At 37.2% G+C, this 21,134-nt stretch overlaps 2 protein-coding genes across 2 annotated transcripts; one reads left to right on the forward strand and one right to left on the reverse strand.

Moving 5' to 3' along the window:
• Positions 1–1,270: 1,270 nt before the first annotated feature.
• On the reverse strand, positions 1,271–2,116 carry LOC105977286 (uncharacterized). Its single transcript, XM_088827237.1, has 2 exons — positions 1,659–2,116; positions 1,271–1,559 (listed from the first exon to the last, which is right to left on the reverse strand). The coding sequence occupies exons 1-2, from the start codon at positions 2,114–2,116 to the stop codon at positions 1,271–1,273; spliced, it is 747 nt and encodes a 248-aa protein (XP_088683363.1).
• Positions 2,117–15,935: 13,819 nt separating this feature from the next.
• On the forward strand, positions 15,936–20,463 carry LOC148766332 (uncharacterized). The gene is made up of 3 exons (XM_088827238.1): positions 15,936–16,372; positions 17,948–18,036; positions 20,275–20,463. The coding sequence occupies exons 1-3, from the start codon at positions 15,973–15,975 to the stop codon at positions 20,461–20,463; spliced, it is 678 nt and encodes a 225-aa protein (XP_088683364.1). The 5' UTR covers positions 15,936–15,972.
• The last annotated feature ends 671 nt before the right edge of the window (positions 20,464–21,134 follow it).

Raw genomic sequence — 21,134 nt, forward strand, 5'->3', positions numbered from 1 at the left:
TAAAAAAAAATTAAATAAATTTCCTTAGTCGACAATGCTCTATAGTCGATTAATATCATAGTCAATTAATATAGCTGGCAGAGAAAAAGAAAAACCAATGTTATTAGAACCGGACCGGACATTAAACCGGCGAGGCATTCGGGTCATGGTTGGACCGGTTCAATCGGGGTCAACCCGGGTTTTTTACTTTTTTATTTATTCTATTTATTTTTTAATTTTATATACACATAATTACATCCAAATAAAAATTTAAAACATTAAACAACATATGAAAAACTTCACTTCAATCCACAAAATTATCCATAATAATAATGTATCTCATCAAAATCATCCTCATCACATAATTAAAATTAAAAATATAAAACTAAAACATATAAACTAGTTAATTTACTTAAAAAACATAGTCACAAACATCCAAGAACATTTATTGAACATAAATTTTAAAATAAAATAAAATCATCTCATAATAATCACCCTCACTTATCAAGGTCATCCTCGCCCTCATATCCATCTTCATCTCTATCTCGATTTCCATCTCCATCTTCTATTTGATATTCATCCAAGTCACGCTCTCCAATATCTACATGCATACATAAAAATTCGCTTCAAGCCAATAAATTATGAACACTATTGTTTTAAATAACTAATTCAAATATAATTTTAAACTATTTCAGATCATCATCATCAAAAATAAATAACATTAGAAAAAAAAAAAACCTTGTGCACTTGATTCTTCCATATCTTTTGGGAATTCTTCTAGCAACATGTTCTCAAGCTCATCAAAGTCAAGCTCTCCTTGTGCTTCCTTTTCCACAATCCAAAATTCAGTTTTTTCAAGTGATTCATAATCAACTGGATCATAGGATCTCTTAGAATTCGCCAACCTAGCAAATTATAAGCAATGGTATAAAGTTGAGGAATAAAATACAAAAATAATTTATTGAAATATTGCAAAACTCACCTATTCTTCAACCGCAAATTATAGTGAACATAGACAAGATCATTCAATCTTTGATGCTCAAGCCTATTTCTTTTCGTTGTGTGGATGCGCTCAAATACATTCCAATAACGCTCGCAACCAGAAGAGGAAGCAATTTGACCAAGGATTTTTATATCCAATTTTTGCAAAGTTGGCACATCAAAACCAAATAATCGCCACCATTCATCTCATATCATTTATCAAAATTAGTGTATATATAAATTAAAACAAGTACGAATGCAATAATTGTAAAACTTTAAACATAAAAAGTAAAAAACATAGCATCATAAATTAATATTTACCTGGTCTAGTGGTTTTACAACAAGCAATTGCCTTTGGACGAGAAAAGCCCTTCTCACGCTCTCGAAAAATTCTTAACTCATCCAGTATTGCTAGTCCCTCCTCGCCTTCCACCTTATCCAACACATTGAGCACTCCCCGCATAATCTCAGGCTTTTTGCAGTAAGAAGATTGATCGTATTGAAAAGCAGGGTTCAAATAATATGCTGTTGCATGGAGATCTTTTGTCAACATAAGATCCCATCTCCTGTCTATAATATCAGTGTAGGGCGTGTAGAGTCTTTTCTTATTTTAAAAAATATTCATAATTCCCAAATGTGCCATGTGCATGCCCTCATATATATAAGCCAGGGATGGTTTCTCATCAGTATCGCACAACCGCAACAAGCGTATCAATGGTGTCATAATCTTCACGATCATCAAACAATTATCCCAAAATTTCTCATCCAATACAATTTGTTTTACTTCTTTAGCTCTTTGCACTTTCGAATATTTCTTAAACTCACCGCTAAGGACCAAACCCTGCAAATCATCCTTATGCGCATGTAAGCTTTGTAAAGCGATAAAGGTAGTAGCAAAACGGGTCGCACCAGGACGGATAATTTCCCGCCATCCTTTTCTTTTTCTTAGCCAATTCAATGTCACCTTGTGATTGTAGACAAAGACAGTCACCTTTGAAGCAAGAATAGCCAAACTTTGGACGGTTTCCAGCTCTCCAACATCTTTAAATATCAAATTCACACAGTGAGCTGCGCATGGCGACCAAAAAATAAAAGGATATTTCTCCGCAAGCTTACCACCCGCAGCTTTATAATTAGCTTCATTGTCTGTTACCATGTGTACAACATTACGAGGACCAACCCATTCCACAATCACATAAAACAACTTATATAATTCTTCAGCAGTTTAACAAATATCAGAAGCATCAACAGATTTGACAAATGAAATTCCTTTTGGACAGTAAACTTAAAAGTTAATCAAAGACCTCTGTCTAATGTCTGTCTATCCATCTGCCATTATAGTGCAACATGTGTCCTCCCAAGATCTTCTCATAGAATTTATGATCAACTTAACATGCATTTTAGCATCACTCAGTAACTTAACCCGCAAAGCATGAAAAGAAGGATGTTTATAACTAAGACCCATGTTAGCTATTTTATCAATGGCACCTTGAAAGTAAGGTGAATTGCAAGCATTAAATGTGATACATGCATCATAAAACCATAACTCAATGGCCAAGTCAGTCTCTTTCCACCTTTCGTTACTTTGCATGCATGCTCTAATAGAACGTTGAGAAGAATGAGTTACCTTAAGATCTGTCTGACAAAATGCTTCAATCCCATTAGAGGCTTTTATCTTCCCCTTTGACGGTACCTTTTGTGTAGGAATGTCATCACCTTCACTTGATGAGTCGTCAAACACCCCTTTCTTCTTCTTACTTTTCTTTGCATTAGAATCCAATGACCTTTTTATTTCGAGCCGCACTTCTGGGTCAACCTTATTGCAAGAAAAAGTATTTTCTGTAGTTCCGGCAAGATGTTGTTTCATTCTGTTAATACCTCCATCCTCATTTTTTTTGTTGCAGAACAAACAAATCAGCACTTTTTTTCCTTCTGCACTTATTCCCTCGGAAACATAATTCCATGCCGCGTCCGTTTTTTTCCTAATTGAAGTAGCTGAGGAAGCTTCTGCTTGTGACGAAATTGTATTACTCTCAAGCTCAGCCATAGTCTCCTAATAAATTAAGGTAAAAATAAAAGACAAGTTAATATTTTCACGGTTGAATACGATACTCAAAAAATATTTCAATTAATTAATGAACGCAGATCAAATCGTTAATGTCTTTTGCATTAAAATTATTTCTTGTACAATAGATATGGTATTAGAAAATAACATAATTTGATATATACGATATTAAATGGTGAAAAAACTACAAGTGTAAATAGAAATTTTAAATTCACATCTAAACAAATTTTTTTTAAAGAATTGAAATCTAAACAAAATTATTATCACATGATTAAACAAAAGAATTTAAAAATTGCAGGATTCATCCACACGAAAGAGGGTACCGGCAAGTTGCGGGGGCGGCGGTGGCTGGTTGTTTGCGGCGGCCGGCGGTGGCTGGCGGCTGGAGGATTGGTCGGCGGTGGCTGGGTGCGGGAATAGTGAAGACAGAAGATTCTTCTGTACAGACTTGTCAAACAAGTCTGTTGACGGTTAACGTGTATTTCAATTCAATTTTTTTTTAAACCTAATAATCAAAACGACGTCGTTTTGATAGAGTATTAAAAATATATATATATATATATATATATATATATATATATATATATATATATATATATATATATATATATATATATATATATATATATATATATAAAACACAGCGTTTAGGAGTAGAACCCGGGTCAGCGGCCGGTTCGCCGGGTCCCGGGTTCCACCCGGTCAGACTGGGTTTCTGGTAGTTGACCCCGGTTTTGAATTTATGTGGGTTAGGGGGTTAGACCGGACCGGTTTTCCGGCAGGTCGCGGTCGAACCGGTCGGACCGGCCGGTCTGGTCCGGTTCTAATAACATTGAGAAAAACATCAAAAATCAAAAATAAAATTAAAGAAATTTCCTTAATCAACTATAGAGCATAGTCGATTAATACACCTGGCAGGAAAAAAGAAAAAAAAAAGTTAAAAAAAAAATAAAAAATAAAATTTAAAATAAAAATAAAAAAATTATAAAAATAATTAAAAATAATAATAATATAATAATAATAATTAAGAAGGAGATATGGTAGCGTGGAGACTGGAGAGTGATGATGTGGTGGATGGGAACATAATTGGAAAAATGATGGTTGAAAATGAGTGTGAATTTTTATCAAATAGAGTAAAATATTTTGGACCTCTCCCTATTAAAAAGAAGTAATGGAGGGGTTTTCTCAAAGGGTCCATATATAGATATATATATATATATATATATATATATATATATATATATATATATATTAATTATTGTATGTAATATAAATCATACATACGATAAATTATAAAAGGTATAAATATCTCTCAAGAAAAATTTAATATTAATTCTTAGGTTTATTGTATTTGTTAAATTCGATTTTTTTTCCTTTTTTTATGCTGAAAGTTAACAGATTTACCAAACATGAGAAGATTTACCAAAGATTAGCAGATTTTATTGGGAAGTATTTGATATTTTTTATTGCCTTGCTATAATAATTTTTCATTTAATTTCCTCTTCTTTCTTTCAATATGTTTCATTTTCGTTTGAATTGTCACTTTACAGAAAAATTAGCAAACTCAATAATATAATAGAAGAAGTTAGCCATAATCTTAAAAGTTATATTTCCCGAATTACTTTTTTGAATTGTTTGTACATTATTTGTGTGGATTGGAAGTTTAATTCAGAGTAAACTATGTAGTAGATGTTTCCATTTCTGTTTATATCATAATAATATTATACTCCATGCGTTGGTGTTCTCTTTTGTAGAAGTGATGGGATACTATTTTGTTTTTGCTTTTGATTTGATTGGCTTACGGTGGTGTTCTTTTGTTGTATGGTTTCCGCTATTTTGATGAGCGAACATAAAATTTCCTCATCAGATTATCTTTTGTTCTTTGTGTAATAAAGTGTGTGTGCTTTAATTTCAAGTTCTCCTTATATCCCTCGACCAGTTTGAATATTTCTATTGTCCATTTTTATGCCTAAATATTTGAATTTAGTTCATAAAAATTTTAGGATCAGTTTAAATAATTTGACACAAACGACTATTTTCAATAGCCAGTAGTGGACCAATGTTATTGAAATATATTTTTTTGTTTTGCAAAGCTCTGATCATTATATTTCTACCTTGAAATTTTAAAATTGAATTGATTGTCCACCTTTTAGTAGGCGTGCATGTGATATTTGTTGCAAACTTATGATGAAGAAGATGAGACAATAATATCATTTGAAATGTTTCTTAATGAGTAGCCAATAATTTAAAGGTGTCATTGTTCTAATAACTCTATATTATTAAGCTAAAGCTACAATATATTAGTACATTATTATAAATATTTCATTCATGAAAAATATATAATAGTCTCACTTTTCATAATTGTGATATTTGTAGGGTAAATCCTATTACACCAAATGTGTGTATAATAAATAACATCTATAAGAATTAAGTTGAATAATGAGAAAAAAAATTTTGGGATCTTAAAATCACTTTACTTTGTAATATCTGAGTTTGTCAAAAACATTACAATCCTTTGAAAAACTCATTGTATTTTTCCTAAATTCTCACTATATGGTAATCACTATTGTTTTGTTAATTTACTCATTTTTTGTTGTAGTTTTATGCAAACATTTTGAATTTACAACTAATGTCGAAATGAAAAACAGTTGGTTATTGATGCAAGTTAGTTGTTTTGATTGTTATCTCTGAGAGGCATCTGATGATAGTCGCATAGTACGTCTATTTGTTTTTGCAATAGTGGATGAGCTTTTCGAGACTGTTATTTGACGATAAATTTTACCCTCTTATTAATTAATTAATCTTGCTCATGCTGAAAAATTCCAATGTATCTGATGTCTATGAGTAAGGAATTTTTTTATTTTTTTTTATTTTTTTATTTTTTTTTATTTTTTTTTTTATCAATTGATGTTTAATTTTTTTTCTTTTATATGTTTGAGAAATATGTTATTATTACTTTTATTTAGTAATATTGTTTTTAGGATTCTATTCAAGGAAGCTATACTCGACTCCAAGAAATTGAAGGACAAAATAGGGGTGTGTTTAAGGGGAACATGCGGGAGTGGCGAAAGGGCAGATGCTGATGCAAGGACAATATCGATGAACTGATTATAATGCCGTGCCCACATGTTTCTTTTTGTGGAAAAATAGCAAGAACAAGAGGCGTTTATTCTAATTTTTATTTGAAGACCAAGCATCTTTAGACGGAGCATTTTTTTACTTTTTACTATCGATGTAATTTAAGTTTACATTATTATAATTTTAAAACCTCAATTTTATAATTTAATTTAAATTATGTTTTGCAATAATTTTATTTCTATCTCGTGCATCGCACGGATTAAATTACTAGTATAAATTATAAAACACTTTTGTTAAGGTCGTCCGATATACAATCGCTTCGTCCGATTCCATCTCATCATGGATTCTAACCGAGGAATAAACTGCAAAAATAAAAAGATTTGAAATACAATTGGGGACCATTAGCTGATTTATTGGTAAACTCTAACCCATAAATGTTAGGATAAAGTTCACTTTACCTACCTGAACTATACCCAAGGTATAAAACACCGCCTTGAACTTCAAAATAAACCAAAACAGTCCCTCCATTAAAAATCTGCCACCTTTAATGATGTGGCATGTTGATCTGTTTTAGTTATTACCTTTATTCCAGCTCTTGCATCTTTTTGACAAGTTTGTCCTTTGTTTAATATAAATGTTTATCAATAAACTGCTAAAAAAAAGAAATAAAGACCAAATTGTTATTTATGCTATAGTCGAGGGACTTGACTGCATTTTTTCAAGAAAATATTTTCTGGACTAGCTATCTCCACCACCACCAATCATGTTCCTCTGCATTGTCCAGCCCACCGAAATACCTTCGTCTCCGTTAGCCATTTGAAATCTAGCAAATTCGACGGAGTTTAATACAGACAAAATCGATTTTTATTGAGAAAATGAGGAAATTCCACTGTGTGCACTGCGACCCAATGAAACAAACCGGAAGAAACTTCGCCGCGGCGCCGTCGCCTCTGAATTTTCTTCATTCTGGGAGGACAACTTTACCCACCCACAAAAAAATAAATGAATTAAAGATGGCGAAACGTAGCAGCAAGTGAGGATTAATTTGTTGGTCCCAATTAGGAGAGTCAATTTAGTGCCAAGAGGAGGACGAATGTTACTAGCAGGCTGTTTCGACAATGAAGGAATCTTGGTGCAAGAACCCTAGATACTAATTAGACCCATCAAATTGGACCGACCCCTTAACTTATGGCCCATGGCTTCACCTGGAAATGACATGCGACCACATAAACATGTCCTAATTGGGACATCTTCTAAATTTGTGATTTTCTTCTTACTAACTGTCGTCACAATTCGAAAGCTCCAGCAAGACAACAACTGCACGTTTCGAAATAGAACAATACTGACCACAATTCAGTATATATATATATATATATATATATATATATATATATATATATATATATATATATATATATATATATATATATAAATCAAGAAATATAGAAATTAATAGTAGTGATAAAAAAAATCATGCTCTCCATATTTCCCATACAAGTCTATAGATAATGTCTAAGAATAGACAACAAAATCTCATTAATTCATTTCTTCAACTAGAAAAAGTTACTTCGTTTTCTTCATTCGTCATATTTAACAACAAAAAAACCCAAAAAAAAAAGAAAAAGAAAGAAAATCCAAAAAGTCAAAGCAAAACCCAATATTTCTTTAAAATTGATGATGCTAAATATTAGATCACCTAGATAGTGTGGTAAACGAGTAGGGAGAGCAAAGCGGATCAGTAGCTTGTCAATTAGATGGTCTTGAGGTCCCTTCGAAATTAACACACGTGAACTAAGCCGGGGATTGATCCCGCGGAAACCCCTCCCGTGCTCAAGTCAGATGTACGGATCATGGAGATAGTAGAGAGAATATGAGCTCGAGGATAATATTGAATAATAGAACGCACCTTTATAAATGAGTAAAAACCTCTATTTGTATGTCGTTGGTATTTTGGGCTTTCGTGTAGTGAGCCAAAATAATAGATGAAATGTGGGCCCATTGGGTCGGCCCAATTAGGTATATCATTAAGCCCCCAACTCTCGGGTCGAGGCGGGAGACTTGTCGAAAGGGTGTCGGATCGTGTCGAGAGTTAAATGTGTCGGAATCTGTTTTGTTCCTTTGTCGTAGAATTATTCCGTCATAAAAGGGGGTAATTATATTTATTTGGCAGGAAGGAATATATTTAAGGGCGTTAAATATTATAGCAGTGCCAAATAAATAGAATCCTTTTGCAGTGGTGAGAGATAAAGTCTTACTCTTGTGCGGAATAAGTTTGGGTAGTATTTTTAATTTTTGGGTATTCTTCTCTTCCTTGTGTATTTTGCGGTAGAGTAGAATTTATCCCTGGTTGAGTATTTTAGACGGAAAAATATATTTATCATGGTTAACTCGGGTAAATCGAAACCCTTGAGGATCAAATTTCGAGATCCGGTTAAAAGGGGCGAGATGCCTTTTGGTACAGTGGGCATGGAGCGCGAGAACCTGGTAGTGTCCGATGAGGAAATTGGTTTTCCGGCGGATGTTCCGCGGACCGAGGGGAGATGTATGGTGGTTGTTAACATTGGCTCAGCAGTGGACGGCTTAGGGCGAGCAGTTTCCACCGGTGGCTTGGGTCTGGGAGCGAGTTTCGATGCGAGCCAATGAGGAGGGGGGGAGCCGCCGGCTCGCGTGCTGTCCGAGGAGCAAAGCCAGCTGGGGGGCGCGAGTGACGGTGATGGGTGAAGCGCATCTGACCCATCGATCAAGGAACCCACACACGCATCGCGAGCGATAATTGGTGGACGCGCGCGCGCGTCGGTGGTTGGGGAGAGTGGAGCGCAGTCTGGGGGTTAGTGCGTGCGCGTCCGGTGCACCGCCGATCAGCGCACGTGTGGCGCGACAGGGAGGACGTGCACCCACGTCACCAGTGGTGGGGGCGCGTTGCAGGCGCGTGGAGCCTCCTCCGACGTCCGTTTGAGCGCGTTTGACAAGCTTGATTCACAATTTGAAGTTGACAGTATTTCTCGGAGGGTTGATCGCGGGTGGCGAAAGACGCTAGCTGCTTGGAGTGGTGATATGGGGCCAAATATTAATATTTGCCCCTCTATTGATGAGTTTGGTTCTAGTAGATGTCGTTATAATTGTGGATTTTGGGAGTGATCGTGAGGAGTCAAATCAATCGAGTTCGTCGACTGAGCATGCGGGATCGAATGGTGAAGTGGGAGCGATGGTTGAAGTGGAGGAGGAAGATGATATTCCTCTTGATGATGTTGAGATGGATACGAGGAGGCAAAAGAAGACTAAGCCACTCAATCTTGATTTAGTTGATGTTGATAGTACATTGACTGAAGAGCATTTGTGGTCTATTCGTCGGTTGGTTGGAGTGCCAAGGAATATCGAGATGCTTTTGCCTCAGAAGGGCGAGCGTTTGTATTCGCCACCTGTAGAATTTCATACGGTTTATTTGGCGTATTTGATGTGCACTTCTCATATCACTCCGCATCCGAATTTGTTGAAAATATGTGATGAGTTTAAGATAGGGTATAGCCAGCTGTCTCCGACTGTGCTTCTTACGTTTGAGGAGTTTCACAATAGGGTGTCGGAAGTGGGGTTGCCTAGTAATGTCAATTTGTTCAAGGCCTTATTTACGTCGCATCGGCCGAATAATTTACCCTTATTTAGTGCTCATTCATGGGTTCCGTACAAGTTTTTTAAGAGTGTGAAGTTGTCATGGGGAAATTGGAAGTCTCGTTTCTTTTATGTGAAGGCCCCCTCTTTTGACGTCCCCTTAATTTGGAACCCCACGTGTGAGAATTTCAAAAGTACCGAGAATATGGCTAACAGGATCAGAGAGTCTGGGTTGTGTGATGTTGAATATAATCCGAAGCATTTGATCACGGATGGTCAGCGACACATATCCTTTTGTTTTTTCGAAATGTTCTTCTTCTTCGTCTCTTTTTTATTTTATTTTTTTTATTTTTTTAATTCTAATTTGGTTGATGTGCTATTCTTCAGTTTTATTTATCTTTTGTCTTTATTTTCGAAGGTGATTGTATTGACTTTGCGGCGCTTTGAGTTAAGGCGAATGGCTGTTCAAAGAGGTCTTTGAAAAAGGCTCCCTTGAGTTTGGGAGGGTCCTCTGGTGGCATGCCTCGAGAGATGATTCATGTGGCAACTCCTCGAGTGAGTGAAGACGACCGTGGTTATGATCGTGAATTGGAGATGTGCGATCCCATGAACGACATTGGTAAGGGAAAGACAGTTGATACCGATTACGTAGCTGCACCGAAGCGTCCTCCGGTAGATCCGGAGGTACCTTATGCGTTCCATGGTGGGGCAGGGAAGCAATTGTTTACTTTTGGCGTGAATCGCGAGGGGAAAGAATCCTATTGGGATGTGTCGGACCGTGGTTTGGCGATGATGAGTACCGAGGGTTTCGTTCGAGATTATGATCGTGCTCGGATGTCTGGTAAGGGTTCTTCTCACATGCTTGAGTTGGCTGGCGGAGACCTATGCCGGGTGAGTTTTTGTTTTAAGACAGTGTTTTATTCTTATGTCCCTCTTTTGCTTGTGTAACCAATTTTTATTGTGTTGATATAGGCGTTAGCTACTTGGAGGTTCCTCATGGAGCAAGATGAGAAAGCGGAAGCTATGAAGGAGCGAGCTCGTTGGCATGCGCGTGAAGAGGATCTTCGAGGCCAGTTGGAGATAGTGCAGTCCGATCTCGCTCAGAGGACGGATGAGTTTGCTCAGATGACAAAGGAGCTTTAAGGTAGTAGAGGTGAGGCGAAGGCCTATAAGGATGAGGTTGAAAAGTTTGACAAGTGCTATGATTTGCTGAAAACTAAGTATGAGACGAGAAAGCGACGGGAAAGAGGTTTCTCGTGACGTCGGGAGGTGCTGCTTATAGGGAGTCTGTCATGGAGGAAACCGAACGTAGCTTCCGAGGTAGTGCAGCTTGTCGTGTTATGATTGACGAACGTGCTTTCGCTGCAGTCTACACGCCATTAGTTCGCACCTGTCGCAAATATCTTCGCGAGATGGGTGGCATTAGTGAGAGGGTCATTCGAGGGATGAAGCCCGGTATTCTCGACAAGGGAGAAGAGGTGGGGGATGTCAATGAGACGGGAACTGAGCTTGTGGATGACATGGTTGCGGATAATCCTACTACGTGGGCGTCTTCCTCTCATGGTGGGGAAGCTTAGAGTTCTAGGGGATAGTTCGGTAGGATAGTTAACCCCTCTTGTGGGTGGAATACTTAGTTTATTATTATCTTTGATGTAGATGGGTATGTCCACTACTATTTCTTTTGAATTTTCTTCCTCGTTTGACATTTCAAGTTTTGATATTTTGATTTCTTTATTTTCACATAGTCAAGAGTTATGTGTTAGAGTAGGTGACCATGCAACAAGACAAATTGTCGCTGTGGTCTTTCCATTTATTCTTGTAATAAATAGTCATTTTTCGTATTAATGATAAAACACCTTGGTATTCTATATCTTTTGTCCCTTGTTCAAACATAGATATAGTCCTTACAGTTATTACAAATACTTGTAATTGATCTTTTAGGATCGTGAGATATTTACTTAAGTGTTATAACTATTAAACGTGTTTCTAGTCGAAGGGTTACGCCGCCAATGAGGATATCGGCGCACTTAGTGTATGTGTACTGCATCTTATCAGTAAACAGTATTATGATATCGGCATGCATAAGTGGGTGCTCGTAAGTTGACGAGTTCACTGAACTCCCTCACCCTAGAAATCTCTAAGTGGTTCCCAATAATCGAGTAGAGATGTCTATGGTATAGTTGTACACCATTAGTCCTTATGACCTAGACATCACCGTGACTTCACTAGAGGACCAGTTGTATCGTGACTTGTCCCTGAGTTCCACCGAGGACCGCCCCAAGGGCCAGTGTTCGTGCAGTCCGAAATCTAGTGGGAGGTCTGTGCATTGTAGTCGGGGATTCGATCGCTAGAATAGTCTTGGATATCCTGTGTGTTCTTATAGTTTATAATCTCTCTAAGTCTTTGGCCAGAGCTGACTAAGTGATGATTAGAGAATTCGATTATCTAAGTCATGCACGTAACGATTACATCACTTAGAATGATAGCACCGTCATTGAACAAATAAAGAGGTCTCGATGATCCAATGCCTCTAGTTCAATCGGGACATATGAATTGAAGGGATCGTACAGTACGCTAACTATATCAAAAGGTTTTTGCAGGCACTTCATTTGTATCTAGGGAATCATGACGCGTAGTTGCTAGACGCCAATCTTGATTCGTTGGGTGATTAAGGTGAAACGAGCTTCATCTTACTCGTAACTCTAAGGGACGAGTTTTGACCACAAAGGGTTGTGGGCCCACGGCTAGCTTACACCTGAACCATCGAGGGTCACACTGCTCGTGCACATGACATCTTTGACTGAACGGTCAAAGGTAAACGTTTTTCTTTGCATGATTGGATCCAATATTCGTAATTTGGAATTACGAATGAGAATAAGAAAAGCAAAAGAATATGCGAACATCTTAGTGGACTTTCTAAATCGGGAAGTTTTCAAATTTAGAAACTGCACTGAATTAGGGTTTCCACTTTTAGAAAGTTGGAAATTGAGAATTGGCATTCGTAATGACGAGGACATTATAATGATTCCGAAAATGTAATTTTTACGATTTTCCGATCATTGAATTGAGAGAAACGAGCGAGTAAAAGAACTAACGAACTTAAGTTGTTGGGCCCGGTCCAACTTAAGCCCGTTAGGGTTTTATGCAAGACACTATAAATATTTGATTTATAGGTCTTGCACAAACACACAACTCGAAACCCTAACCCTAGCCGCTCCCTCTCTCTCGGCCACTTTCCCCCCCGCGGCCACCACCGCCGCCGTCGCCGGAATTTCGCCGTAATCGGCCATCTCTTGGTCGATTCACATTGGTAGCTCTTTTCTCTTTTCGTTTCTTTCCGTTTATTCTAACTATTGCGTGTCTAGTGCCATGTTTTAGTAAATCAAAGTATACGAGGTGAAATCCGAGTGGAGGAAGATCGAAGAATCGAAGAATCGATGAGCAGCCACCGAGCCGACGACGCACGCGCCGCCCGCAGACAGCGCGTGAACCATAGGCGCCGCCGTAGCTCGGATCATCGCAGCCGCTGCATCGCCGTTGCTGCCCTGGATTGCACAGATTGGTTTATGTGGCAATCTTGCTTCGACTCAAGCGCCTACCTCACGCTACAAGAGGTAATAATTTGAATCCGTGTTTATTCGATTAGTTTTTATTTAAATTAAATATGCATGTTCGTTAGTAAGCAAACTTGTATGATTTTATGTGACTACATGAAATTGTTTAAATTACTGCGAGCATGATTATTTGATTTAAACGCGAGCATTGTAGTTGAATTAATTTCGATTAAGTTATTAAGCATGTATGTTGTTTTCAATTTCGCTAGAAGCGCAAAGGTACGCAATTAATTGTTTTCAGCATGTGTTTATGTGTTTTAATTTCGTTTAATTCGCATAATTTTTTTGTTTTCCGCTGCGTACATGTGTCCGATTCCCAATACACACACCACAAAACCCTAGCCGCTTTCTCACACGTCCACGACCACTCTCCACCGCCGTCGCCCCGTCGGCGGAATCGGCGCCCACGGCCCGATAATTTTTGTATACGAGGCGAAATCTGAGAGGAGGAAGACAAATGAGTAAAATAGCCGAGAAGCACCCGCCGGACAGACGCCTTACGCGCTCTCACGCGCCGCCCGAACATAGCGCGTGATCCACACGTGCCGTCGCTGCTCCCGACTGCACGGATTAGTTTCCGTGGCAGTTTGATTCAATCAGAGAATTCGCCTCACGCTTCAAGAGGTAATTTTTGGATCCATTTTAATTAAGTTTTAATTTATGTAGATGAAATTAAATGTTAATATTCGCAGTATGTGTTTTCGTGAATTGCTATACGTGATTGTTTTTGTATGAATTTGTGATTTACTGTGAGCATGCTATGTGATTTAATTATCGAATTAATTATACGCATGTTGTACTTTAATTTTCGCTGGAAGCATTAAGGTATGCAATTAATTGTGATTTTCGGGTATGTGTTTATATGAATAGAATCGTTTTTCATATAAAAGTTTTGTTTTCCGCTGCGTACACGTGCCTGGTTCCCAACAGAGGTATCAAAGCTCGTTGTGTAATTAATTGCGTTTAATGTGTTATGCTTAATTTTAGTGCATGTTTGATTTATTAAAATTTTGATTGTTGTATTATTTAATTGGGTGTTTTCGAAAGTGTAAAATATTTTGAAAATATTGTTTAGAATTTTTTCCAGCTTTAAAATCGTTTAAAATTGGAAAATCGGATCTGAAATTTAATTAAAATTGTTGTTTTTAATATTGTTCGGATCGAACCGGTCGGACCGGCCGGTTCGATGGCTTCGTTCGATCCAACAGACCGAATCGATGTGGATTTGGGTCGGTTAGACCGGTTCTCGGTCTGACTGATCCGACCCACTGATTCAGCCAGCTGGACCAGTCTAAACCGGACTGTTTGGGTCCGAACCGGTCGGGCAGACCCGGTTCAGTGAAAAAAAAAAAAAAATCACATTTCGAAAATTAAATTTAAAACAAATTGATTTTAATTTTTGGAAAATTATTTTCAGTTAAACCCAATTAGATAATTGATTTAACAATCATCTATTTTAGTAAGTAGGTGTTAGATTAATTAATTAATTAAAATTGTTAAATTGATCTTAATTAATAAAACATACATATAATATCGATTATACTTCATCTTAATTATTGGTACCTTAATATTATTTGGTTCATTTATGCTAGTTGGGGTCCTATAATTATTTTGAAAACCCCGATAATTAATTAATGTAATTAATTATATAGTTAGGTCGTTTGTTCCTCTTAGGACAATAAGCGTATTCATATACCTTTAGAGAACACAGATGTAGGAATTACATTGACCAATCCAAACCTTCTGATGAGATAATTTTTTTTCTTTCTAAAATCCAACCTGTTGAATTTTTCTTTCCTTCTGCCAACGGTTGAATTATGTGTAGCCCCTTGCAATAGTGCAGTAAGTTGTGTGAGCGGGGAGTACCATAGTAAGGTAAGCTGTAATTCAATTTACATAACAATGAAGGTAGCTATAGAAAAGCTTATGCTGGATTAACGTGGTCGGCTAGACTAACTAGGGATTGCATTAGTTTAGTATAATTAAGTTCTATGAGCATCTTTGATTGGTAGGTTAGACTTGACACACGAAGATTTTGAATTCGCGAGATTAACTTATGTCATTATCAATTGTGAGCAAAATTACTTTAGGGTCATATAAATGATATGATTGATTGTGATCTACCTTTGGGCAAATATAATCGGGCTAGATTAACTACGGGTTATATTTGTCTATTGGACCTAAAGTCCATGAAAGAAAAATCGGTTTTCTCGTTTGTCTACTAGAGGGAAGTGGAACTCGGTAAAATTAGTAGGAGAACAATTAAATAACAAAAGTCCAAATATTTAATATTAAAATCATTTAATACGAATCTCTAATAATCCTCTTCTCTAACCTCTCAGATAATCATGTCTAAGAATCTCATAATGTCAATCCTCGACCAAAAACTCAATGGCCCTAACTACCTAGATTGGTTACGTAGTCTCACAATTTGTGCCCACCGTTGAGGGGCGTCTCTATGTCCTTAATGAGAGACTTCCTGCCACTATACCCGACACTGCGGCCGATGCTTACAAGGAAACTTATGAAGCATGGAAAAAGGACGACACTCATGCTAGGTGTTACATGATAGCCGCCATGTAGCCCGCGCTTGCGAGGAAATATGAGTCTCACAAACATGCTTTCGACATCAAGGCTCATCTCGATAGCATGTATAGTGAGAATATGAGGGCGTCGAGGTACGCTGCTACCAAGGAGTTGACCACTGCGAGAATGAGCGAAGGGGCTTCGGTCCACGAGCACTGTCTCAAGATGATCACTCTCCTTGAGAAGCTAGTGAACCTTGACGTCACCCTCCCTGCCGAGCTCTCGTTGGATTTGATCTTGTTATCCCTTCCCAGTTCCTTTGAATCGTTCATAGTGAACTTCAACATGAACAAACTTGATCCTCCCTTGGATGAATTAATGAACATGTTAGTGAGTTTCGAGTCCACCATCAAGAAAGAGAAATATGTTCTCGTTGCTGCTACTTCTGGAAAGAAGAGTTTTTCCCAAAAGAAGAGAAAGGAAAGAGTTCCCTTCCCAAACAACAAGTTCGAAGTGGGTGAAGGTAGTGAGGGACCTAAAGCAAAAGTCTGCAAGCAGGCTGATGATGCTTGCCATTACTGTGGAAAAAAAGGGCATTGGCACTGCAACTGCAAGGCTTACTTAAAGCAGAAACGTTCTGAAAAGGGTAAGTATTTCATTGACGTAAATTTGTCTGTCAAATCTTCTTCTTGGGTATTAGATACGGGCCGTGGCTCACACCTATGTAATGATTTGTAGTTAATGACAAGAAGTAGAAAGCTTAGAGCGGGTGAGACCTACCTCAGGATGGGGAATGGAACAAGAGTTGTTGCTGAAGCCATTGGGACTATTTACTTAAATGTTTTGGATTCTAGTTATCCTATTGTTTTGAATGATTGTTTATTTGTTTCATCTCTCATTAGAAACCTTATTTCTATTCCTGTTTTGGATATTGAAGGTTTTACTTTTGTTTTCGGAAATTCGATTTAGGGGTGTGAACGAGCCGAGCTCGAGCCGAGCTCGCCTCTTTTGGCTGGCTCGAGCTCGAGCTCGTCGAGTTGTTCTTTTTTTGGCTCGAGCTCGAGCTCGTGTTAATTTTGTCGAGCTCGAGCTCGAGCCCAATCTCTTTTTTTTTTTTTTTTTTTTTTTTTTTTTTTAATATTTTAGTTATTATTTTATTATTAAAAATTATTTTAAAAAAATAAAAAATAAAAACTAAATTGTGATTATATATTTTTTTTAATATTTGTATTTATTTCTATAATATTTTATATTATTATACATTATTTAAATAAAAATAACATATAAAAAATAAAAAAAATAAAAAAATAATAATAAATCCGGCTCGCGAGCTGATGAACAACTAAAATCCGGCTCGAGCTCGGCTCGTCAGAAAGCTTGAGCTCGCGAGCTCGAGCTCGAGCTCGAAAACCTCGAGTCCGAGTTCGAGGTTTTTACGAGCCGGCTCGTCGAGCTCACGAGTCGGCTCGGCTCGTTTACCACCCCTAATTCGATTGCATTATACAAAAGAATGAAAATGTGATTTGCAAGGGACGACTATTGTTGAGTGTAAATTTTACGCTCAATACGTTTACTTTACGTGGATCTTTTGTTTAGATTTAATTATATTTGTGCTTTTAATTGATTGATTTTGTGTTTTATAGGTGAAAACGAGAATTAGGTTTCCATGAAGGAAAAAATATCAAAAAGAAAGGAAAAAGTTGCAAATAAGGAAATAAATGAAATTGGAAGAAGGAATCTCGCCACAACTTTGGCAGTGTCCACCATTTCGAGCATATCTCTCTCATACGAACTCCAAATCAGCTGATTTTGGCAGCATTGGAAAGCTAATTTCAAGGGCTACAATTCTTATTTACGCAATATTCCAAAGTTCGGACTCCAACATGGCGAAAATCGAAGAACAAATCCTGATGGAGGAAAGTGGCGGAAATTGATTCCTATTAGGTTTCTACTACTTCCTTATCAAGAAAAGCCTATAAAAGCAACAAGTCCCTACACCATAAGGACGAAATTTTACACCACAAAACGCGAGGAACAAAGATCAACGAAGACTCAAGCATAGATTTATCGTTTATGATTTTCCTTAAAAACGTTTGAGGATATGGAATTGGTGGGGCCCGTGTAATCCTATCGATGGCGGTTCTTCTTGAATTGCTTCTTTTTCCTCAAGCTCTTTTGGGTTCTCTGGTGAGCTGTAAACTTTCATGAAAAACTTTAGGGATTGAGACCATAACGAGATAGAGTGGGGGGCTTGGTACATCAACCACTGACGAGCTCTTCCTTGGAGGGAGTGTTTGAATAGAATTAATTGGAGCGCTTCGTGGGAAATGTCGTTTTGACGACGGGAGTTACAAGTATCGAGAAAATTGACAATGTACAGATGTGGGTCTTCACATGCCAATCCACTTAATAACCCGTCATTTTGGAGCATCGTCAAGAGTCCTTGTTTAATCTCGAAATTGTCAGCATCGATGGGTGGATACTGGATGCTTGGGCGGAATCCATCAATAATTGGGACTATGTAGCCTTGAAGTGCCCGCGGCCTAACTGCTGGTTGTAGTGGAAGCCGTGGGGGTTGGTCTTGGATTCAAATTCAGTTTGCATAGAGTAAATAACCCTCTACGTCTTTGCGTTCTTCGTCCTCCATTATATTATTTGCACGTTGAAGTCTCCTAGCGGCTCGAAAAGTGCGTTCGATTTCTGGGTCAAACGGTTCTCTATCGAGATTGAGTCTCATGCTCATAAAACGGTACCTAAAATAAAATAAAAATTAACTTTGGGTGAATCGTGAAAATTGTTCAAATTTAGAGCTAGAATAAAATAAATAATTAAAATATTCCCCGGCAGCGGCGCCAAAAATTTGTTGGGTAGTAATACCTACACGCAAGTGCACGTATCGTACAAGTAATATAGTGGACAATTAAATCCGAATATGGACCCCACAAAGAATATTTAATTATCTAATTCTAGACGCTAAATTCTACCAATTATGCTGAAGGCCACCCTACACAGTCGAATGTTGATTAGTAATTAAACTAAATTAAATTAAAATAAATTAAACAAGCAAAAGCAAGAAAATAATGAAACACGAAGATTAGTCAAGATAAACAAGCCTAGGATTTTATTCTTCCCCCTATGTGATTATTAATTCCCCAATTCCTTCAATTATGCAAGTTATTAAATCGGATTACTAACCTGAGATGCCAGATTAATCATAACCCGCTTCCGCGTATATTATGATTCTAATATTCTAGATTCAATTATTGTATTCCTACACAAATAAATCTAGAATACTACATGAAACACAAATCACAATAATGACTACCTAAGAGTTTAACTATATTCCTATGTTAATACTACAAAGGCTCTTCTACCAAAGTTCTAATTATTAACCCGATCTTTCGATTCACGCGATTAAAAATAACATAAAAGCACATAAAGTGGTCAGTTTCATGCACTTAATAAAGCAAGTAGAAGAAATAATTCGGAATTAAAACTTGCATAAAATCATGAAAAATGGTTCATATATCCCACATAGGGTTCGAAATAAAATCCTAGAATTAAAAGAGTTAGCTACTTATGATTAAAGTAAAAATGAAATTAAAATAATTCATGGAAGATAAAACTATGCTTGGAGTTTTCGAATTCTTTGTTATTGATTCTTTGCTCTTGAAATTGGGTAAAAAGAGGACCTTTAATTGTGTGCTTGAGATGGCTTTTTATGGGGGGATTGGAGAAAGAGGCAGTTTCCTTCTTCAATTAGAGTTCTTGTCCATCAGGCCTCTGACTTTGATGGTTTTCACTTTTTGCCCCCATTTTCTTCTAAATTGCAGTTTTGACCCTCTATTTATTCAATGCTTCAATTTGTGCCTGAAACACAAATAATCAAAACATTAAGCACCAATTAGCAATAAAATACACCAAAAGATCCAATTAAAAGATATAATTAAGTGTAAAAATATACACTTAACAAGTACCCAAAAAACGACACTATGGTGCCTACAAAAGAAATGGAAGAAAAAAAAAAGTTAGAATATATCACTAAAATTTAAATAAAGAAAATGAAAGATAGGAGAAAAAAACATACCAAGAATGCCGAAAATATTGGCTGAAGAAACCATACTCTTGAGCAAGGTTCTAAATATCGATTATCGGGTCCGAAGCGGTTAGGGACCGCCACACGATAAATCGGTGCGCCGATGATTAATCGGAGATATATCGGAAATAAATTGATTTTTAGATTTAGTGTAATATATATCTAAATATTATTTGTAAATACTTAAAACGTATAAAAAAAAATTGAACTTGATTCTCTCCTCATCGTTTATACATTCTAATCACATAACAAAAGTTTAACATTAATAGTGAGATAGAGAATGTCTCTGCGGTGTGTTGATTGTTTTGTGTTTTTTTTTAGTGAGATAGAGGATGCCGCTTTCTTACACGTCCACAGCCACTCTCCGCCGCCGTCGTCGCCCCGTCGCCGAAATCGGTGCCGACGCGCCAATAACCTTTGTATACCAGGTGAAATTTGAGAGGAGGAAGACAAAGGAGCAAAATCGCCGAGAAGCACCCGCCAAACAGACGCCGTACGCCCTCTCACGTGCTGCCTGAAGACAGCGCGTGATCCACACGCGCCGCCGCTGCCTGTGCATCCGTCGTCGCCGCTGCTCCCGATTGCACGGATTGGTTTCCATGGCATTTTGCTTCAATCCGAGAATTTGCCTCACGCTTCAAGAGGTAATTTTCGGATCCGTTTCTAATTAGGTTTTAATTTAATTAGATTAAATTAAATGTTAATATTAGCAGTATGAGTTTTCGTGAATTGCTATACGTGATTGTTTTTGTATGAATTCGTGATTTACTGCGAGCATGCTATGTGATTTAGCTATCGAATTAATTATACGTATGTTGTACTTTAATTTTAGCTAGAAGCATTAATGTACGCAATTAATTGTTATTTTCTGGTATGTGTTTATATGAATAAAATCATTTTTCATATTAAATTTTTGTTTTCCGCTGCGACACGTGCCTGATTACCAACATTACGCCTTGCTGGTATCTGTTTACATTTACCATTGTATGCGATGTGATTGAGGAGGATATCTGTCTCCCAAGATTTTTGTTAATGGTCGTGCCCTTTTTTTAGATTGCATGGGTCGTAAATATGTTAGGACCACGGCCACGTTTTAAATAGATGACCCATTAAAATAACATAGAGAGACTCAGATAGTCCAGCTGGCCAGGCTATATAGATTATCTTAATTTCTCTAAGTGTTCGTAGG

This window comes from Erythranthe guttata, chromosome 12, assembly GCF_056151865.1.
Source record: "Erythranthe guttata isolate IM_541 chromosome 12, IM_541, whole genome shotgun sequence".
NCBI lineage: Eukaryota > Viridiplantae > Streptophyta > Magnoliopsida > Lamiales > Phrymaceae > Erythranthe > Erythranthe guttata.